The sequence below is a fragment of the Elephas maximus genome, chromosome 13 (genome assembly GCF_024166365.1).
Source record: "Elephas maximus indicus isolate mEleMax1 chromosome 13, mEleMax1 primary haplotype, whole genome shotgun sequence".
Lineage (NCBI taxonomy): Eukaryota > Metazoa > Chordata > Mammalia > Proboscidea > Elephantidae > Elephas > Elephas maximus.
In genome coordinates this window covers 60,289,797-60,296,046 of record NC_064831.1, presented here as the reverse complement: position 1 = coordinate 60,296,046, position 6,250 = coordinate 60,289,797, and the positions used below count along the sequence as shown (strand labels likewise).

The 6,250-nt window shown below is 55.3% G+C and overlaps 1 protein-coding gene across 11 annotated transcripts in view; it reads left to right on the top strand.

Moving 5' to 3' along the window:
* The first annotated feature begins 271 nt into the window (after nt 1–271).
* Nucleotides 272–6,250, top strand: part of TLE3 (TLE family member 3, transcriptional corepressor) — a 60,960-nt gene continuing 54,981 nt past the window's right edge. For 9 of the 11 annotated variants that reach the window (XM_049905539.1, XM_049905538.1, XM_049905548.1 and 6 more), the window contains exons 1-4: nt 272–1,395; nt 1,897–1,997; nt 2,538–2,601; nt 3,646–3,690. In XM_049905539.1, coding sequence (XP_049761496.1) covers nt 1,372–1,395; nt 1,897–1,997; nt 2,538–2,601; nt 3,646–3,690 — 234 coding nt within the window. In that variant the 5' untranslated portion in view covers nt 272–1,371. Of the gene's footprint in view, nt 1,396–1,415; nt 1,998–2,537; nt 2,602–3,645; nt 3,691–6,250 lie in introns of those variants that run through there. The other 2 variants (XM_049905540.1, XM_049905547.1) reach the window with 1 other exon arrangement.

The following is a 6,250-nucleotide window of genomic DNA, read 5'->3' as shown; positions in this document are numbered from 1 at the left end:
ATATATCTATTTATTATATGTCTTTCGGTTAATTCCTGGTCTGAGGAGCGCTGTTTTTCACTCCCATGCGAAAGTCACCAGCGGGTAGGGCCTGATTGCTACTTTTCATGCATAGTTTTAGACACAAGAGGGCATTGTGACGTCGCGCCCAGCGGCGCCCAGTCGCGGGCCGAGTCCGGCAGCCCCACGTGGGGGCCCCGCGCTCCCATTGGCCAGCGCTGGGCGAAGCTGCCACATTATTTTGTTACTTTTCAGTCCCTATTTGGAACTGCTCTCGCGGCAGTTCAGACCTCGTGCTCGTCCCCTTCGCTTGTCTGTGTGTGGTATCCGCAAGGTCCGGGCACTTTTTTTTTTTTGGTGTGTGTATGTGTGTCGGGTGTGTGTGTCGGCGTGTGTGTTTTGGGGGTTTGTCGGGGCGCGGAGAGGAGAGCCGGGCCGAGGGGAAGGAAGGAAGCCGCAGAGCTCCTCGGTCTCGGGCTGCGTCTCCCCTCCAGCGCTCTCCTGTCTGCGCGCACTCCGGCGGCGGCAGAGCAGAGCGCTCCTCGTTGGGGACCTGGCGCTCGGGCTGGGAGCAGCGAGACCCCTTTGCGGAGGCTTCCCTTGTCCGCTGGAGTTAGGATGCCAGAACGGTTGATTTGCACCTCCTGAGCCCGGAGTTTTCTCTCTGGCCCTGGGAAGAGCTAGCAGCGGCGGCGGCGGCGGCGGTGGCAGTAGCAGACGGAACAGCAGGCTCTCCTCTCCGAGGGGGGGCGTCGAAGCACCCGCTCAGGGCTCCCGCCCTCACCCTCCGGCGCTCTCGCGGCCCCAAGCCGCCACCTCGGTGCCTGTCTCGTTCCTTTTCGTCCACACCGCGAGCCCGGGGCCCGGCCGCCTCTGGGATCCGACCTGCGCACCCCGGATGCTGGGGCTGTCCCTACGCGCCCCCCTCCCTGCGCAACGGGCTGAGTGATCTGGAGGGGGGCCTTCGCTCGCCCCAGGAGGGGCCCCCGGCCTCGGGACCCCCCATCGGAACCGTCGGGGAGACGACGATGTCCGCGCAGCCCCCGGCTCTGACGTGCTCGACGCAGCCCGGGGAAGGCGACCGGCCGCAGCCCGCGGAGCCCTAGTTGCACAAAGCCGGTGCCCGCCTGCCCGCCCGCCCGGCCTCGGCGCCCGCCGACGACTTTGCTGCCTGCTCCGCGGCTCTTTGTCTCCAGTTGGGGCGGGCGCCCGACTCTGGGATTTCGCTGCGAGAGCGGGCTGGGGGGGCCGGGGACGAGCTCCCGCTTTCCCGGCCGCCCCCCGCTCGGGCTCGGCTCCCCCCTCCCCCGCACCTCCCCAGCCCGGGCTCTCGGCGCTTCCACGCTCTCGGAATCACGACCCCTCCCTGCCATGTATCCGCAAGGCAGACATCCGGTGAGTAATTGCAACTCGGTTTATTTAAGCATCTATCATGGCAGGGTAAACGAGGCAGTTTATCCGGCACCTCCATTTTGCTTGTTGCTACCTTTATGGTGTGCGTGTGTGCGCTCACACAAAGGGGACGGGGATGGGGGCGCCGTTGAGAAGAGAGGTTAATTCCGTCCGAGTGGCCTGGGGGTGCTGCCGGTGAAAGAGGGGGAACTGTTTCCATGCGGCCCCCCTAATCTCCCAACTCACCCGGCTTGTATCCCCCGCCCCCAGCTGACTTGGGCATGGGAGCCCCTTGGTGAAAGGGACGGGAGCCCCGCGGCTGAGAGGGAGGGACTGGCACCCCCCCACCCCTGTCCGGGAGCTGAGAAACTTGCTAGGAAGGTTCTGGGCTGGTGGCCGGGGCGCCGGCAGAGTAGCCCGAGGGAAGCAGCGGAGGGGCCGAGCAGCTTGGAGCCCCGTCTGATGCCCCGGTCCCCTTCCCTGTCTTGTCCTCCCGGGCTCCAGGCTCCCCATCAACCTGGGCAGCCAGGATTTAAATTCACGGTGGCTGAGTCTTGTGACAGGATCAAAGACGAATTCCAGTTTCTGCAAGCTCAATATCACAGGTAAGGCCAGTGGGGGCCGCCCCGGGACTGGCGGGGAGGGGGCGTCCTCGCCGAGGCTCCTGCCAATCCCCCTCCCGACTGAGGGGGCTCCCGAAGGCTGGGCGGCAGGGCAGCCCCAGCCTTCGCCTTTTGTTTCCCCTTTCCGAGAGCGGCGCCTTAACCCTTTGCCTCCCGTAGCCTCTCCGCTTCCAGGGCCGCTTGCAGGGACCCCTGGGGCTGAGGGTTGGAGTCCCAGACTGACTTGCTCCGGGGTCTGGGGTGGCCGGCCAGCGTCAGGGTCCCGCCCCCGCGCGCCCCTGATGAGTCCACTCACTCGGCCGCGCAAAGTTTCAAGTTGTTTCACTCCCTCCTCCCCACGGCGGGGACCTCCCCACGGCGGGGACCCAAATCACCCTCCGCCCGCCCGGAGGCAGTGGAATAATGGGCTACCCCCGGGGGTGTCAGAGAGCTGGAAAAGTGGCTCTCAGAGGCCCTTGGGTTGGGACCTCGGAGGAGGCCATGCGGGCGGCAGGCCTGAGCCCACTCCCTCTGCCCTCACAGCCTTAAAGTGGAGTACGACAAGCTGGCGAACGAGAAGACCGAGATGCAGCGCCATTATGTGATGGTGAGAGGCGGCCGAGGGCCTGGGAGGGCGCCCACCAGGACGGCGGCCACGGGCAGGAGTCTTGGGATACTGGAGCAGGGCCCCCACCACGGCCAGTGCCAGGGAGCACAGCGTAACCTGTGCGCCCTCTGCCCTTGAGCCAGCTTCCTTTAGCCCCGGCCACTTGGGGGTGGGGGGTGGGAGCAGGAGCCGGCAGGGGGCCAAGAGAGAAATCCCAATTCCAGGCCTCCGACTTGTGCGCTACCTTTGTGCTGCTGTAACTTGTGTTTTGAAGGCTTCCCAGAGGGCTGCTTGCTGTATCTTGGCTAGTAAGATAGGATCGGGTCAGCCCAAGTCAGTGCTGGATACAAAATCTCACTGAGAGACTTCATGGTGGTGTTTGGAAACTTTCTGCTTTGCTGCCCTGGGATCCAGCCAGAGTCCAACAGAAGCCCTCTCTGCCTACCCTTTTCCTTCCCCAGAGGTTTCTGAGGCTACAGACGCCTTTTAAAGTCCTTTCCCTCTATTTCTCTTTTTAGGGGATCCCCCAACTGAAAGCCTTTTCAGTCCTGGGGCAGTAGGTAGATTGCCTTCCCTATCCGCAGCTTCTGTTCCAGCAAATTTCATTCTTCTGTTTGTGAGAGGGCATGGAAGGCACTCAAGTCCCCTCGCTCTACTGCTTTCCACACAAGAGGCCTTCAGCACAGCACTAAATAACTCTCCGTGGGCAAGAGGGTCCCAGTGTACACACTACTGCCTGTTGAACTCAAACCTGTATAAACAGGATGTATGGCACATGTGTCGCTTGTTGGAAGCAGGGCCTGAGCTTTCTTACTACTGTGTATATGATAGTCTGTCGAATGGGGGAGAGACTCTCGTCCATTGTCAGCTCTTAAACTCCTCTAGTCAGCTCTTAAACTCCTGCTTTGGGGTTTGATTTAAAACGTCTTTAGAAAATGTGTCATAAAAGCACTATTTGGCCAAAGCCTTCCCCCAAAAAAACTGAATTGGATAAGTGAACAGATTTCTGGGTTGTCTGTTAATGATAATTCTTTTTATTTTTAGTACTACGAGATGTCCTATGGCTTGAACATTGAAATGCACAAGCAGGTAAGCTCTTTTCTCTATAAGAAATATGTTTAATTAAAAACGTATGTATGTGTGTGGAATTCTTATGTCCTCTCCTGTTTGAAAGTCCAGCTCCCCCCGCTCGTCCATTCTTCTCAAAGATTGAATGGACCTGTCCTTGAAATGCAGAGTCTGAGGCTTTGCTGATTTCGGGGACCTATTGAGCTTTTTAGCATTGGAGCTTGTGAAATTAGTCCTGGTCTTGGATCTTGGTTGGAAGATAAAGGACCAAAGAGAAAGTTGTATTTTCAGAGTCTGTTTTACCAGAGAGGTGGCTGGCTTCTTTTATCTGTTTTAATGTAAAATTCTCAAGAAGAGGGTTTTTTGCAAAAATGTGATGTTGCGCCTTGATAAGATTAAACTTCAAGAGCCTTAAAAGCCAGGCCAAGCTGTTGAAATTTAAAGGAGTAAAGCTACTAACCTCTTAAAAACCAGGGCTGGTGAACCGGTTTGTTCCGCTTGGTTCCTGCTGAGATTTTGTATTTCCACCCCAGATATACTGAATGAGAATCTACAGTTTGACAAGATCCCCAGGTGATTCTTATAAAATAAATTTGGAGACCCAGTGCTCTGCTAGTGGTTCTCAGAATTGGTCCTGAACCAGCATTGTTAGCATTGCCTGGGAACTTGTTAGAAATGCAAATTCTCAGCAGGGTTTTGAACCCAAATGAACTGGTTCCAAGCCCTGTTAAAAAACACAAAGCTGAAATGAAACACAACTCTAATGCCTTACACTCATGAGGTAGTTCTCTCATCTCTATCTTAATTGGAAGGCAGCTGTGTTCCCATTTTACAGAGCAAGAAGCCAAAGTTGAGAGGTGAAGTAACTTGCCCAGGGGCAGCCTAGCTGGGCCTTTGGAGATGGCTGGGAGTTGAGCTGAGCTTTGAAATCCTGAAGTCAAACCAGTTTTGCTAGTCGTGGTGTCCTTTGATGGATATGTAAACTACCTTGTATTGTCACTATTCTAATAACAGTATACCTTAAACCTTGCAAATACAAACACCTTTTATCTCGGTGTATATCAGTAACTAGTCTGGGTGCAGGGCTGGGCTGTGGGAGAGGCCTGTTTGTGTATTTGTGTTTCAAGGAGAGGCTGCCTATAATTGGGCTTGGCTGGCCAATGGAGTTGACTTGGCACGTATAAATGGCGCAGGCTGGTTGTTCTTTTTAACAATTGGTGTTCTTGAAATCTCAGAAGGCTGTTGACTCATTCTAGCCTTTGGTGACCGTGACTTGAATGGATTTTCTGCTCTAAATTAACAGTCGTTTACAAGGTTTAAATTTTGCTTTTTAAGGGGGGCAGGTGAGAAGGGCAGGTGACCCCTGGAGCACTTGCCGGTTCCTGTCTGCCTGAGTGGCTTCCTATAGACCCTTTCGAATCTGCAGTTTCCTTTTCCTTCTGGGGGAGCCCCAGTGTTGGGTGAAGGGCAGCCAGAAAGGGGCCTGTGTTTGCTGACAACCTGCAAAGCCAGTTTGTGGCTTGCTGGGGGATTGTGCTTCGGGATGAAGCACATGGAGGCGAACACATTTTTACTTCTTACCCACAGAAATAATAAACAGATATCGCTTGGTATGTAAAGATATGCTTTTTGAGGGGAGTGGACTAGAGAGGCAGGTTCTGCCCAGCTTGAGGTGGGGCTGACTGGGTCTGACTAGTCCAGTAGAATGCATGAAGTAAACCTGGGGTCCCTGGTGTTTAAGGAGCCGTGGGGTGTTATGCAAGGTGTCACTGCCTCCACCCCCTCTTTTTTTGTTGTTGTTTCTGAGAGTGCTTAGTGTCTTGGGTGTGTTTAAAGAGGGTAATTGCACCCAGGTTTAAAATTTATAGCAGCAGTTATCCTTAGAGCTTGGTAATTAAGGTATAATACGTTGTTGCATGTTGAGGTCCGCATGGGTGGCGTTCCCTGGGTCTGTGAGTGGATGGTTACTTGGCACAAGGAATCCACCTTGGCTGGTGGAGCAAAGCTATGTTCTCTAAGTCGTGGGGACACTGAGCCTAGGAAGAGTTAAACATCTTAATGGATTTGGTGGTGCTGTTTGTGTAAGAGCAGCTGTGAGCATCTGGGACTTCTGGCCATTCCCCAGACTGGGCTCTTAGGGGGAGAATGCCTGAGGTTTGGCTGCGTTGTCTCATTTAATCCTCTCAGCTGCCAGTGGTGGACAGAGGGATGCTCTGCTCCCCTCGTATGGGTGCGAAACTGAGGCTTGGGGGAGGGGGCAGGAGCGCAGAGCTGGGACTCAAATCTGGGCCTCTGGATTTTACTTGTTTTTTGCCTTCCAGCCTCTGAGTTGTACCTATATGCTTCCCAGCATGGGTGTTTGTGTGTGTGTGTGTGTGCTGGCAGCCCTGGCTTTTCAGGGTTAATGGCAGTCTCTGAGTTGGGTGAATTCACCCTGTGGCTGTGTAGGAACAAAGAGGCAGGAGGTGAGGAAACCAGGCACTGAGAAATGCAGCCCTGACCTAAGGGGGCTGGCCACTCCCCAGGCTTGGAGGGTGCTGCAGAAGAAACCCTGCCACTAATTGTAGTGTGAGTCTTGGGT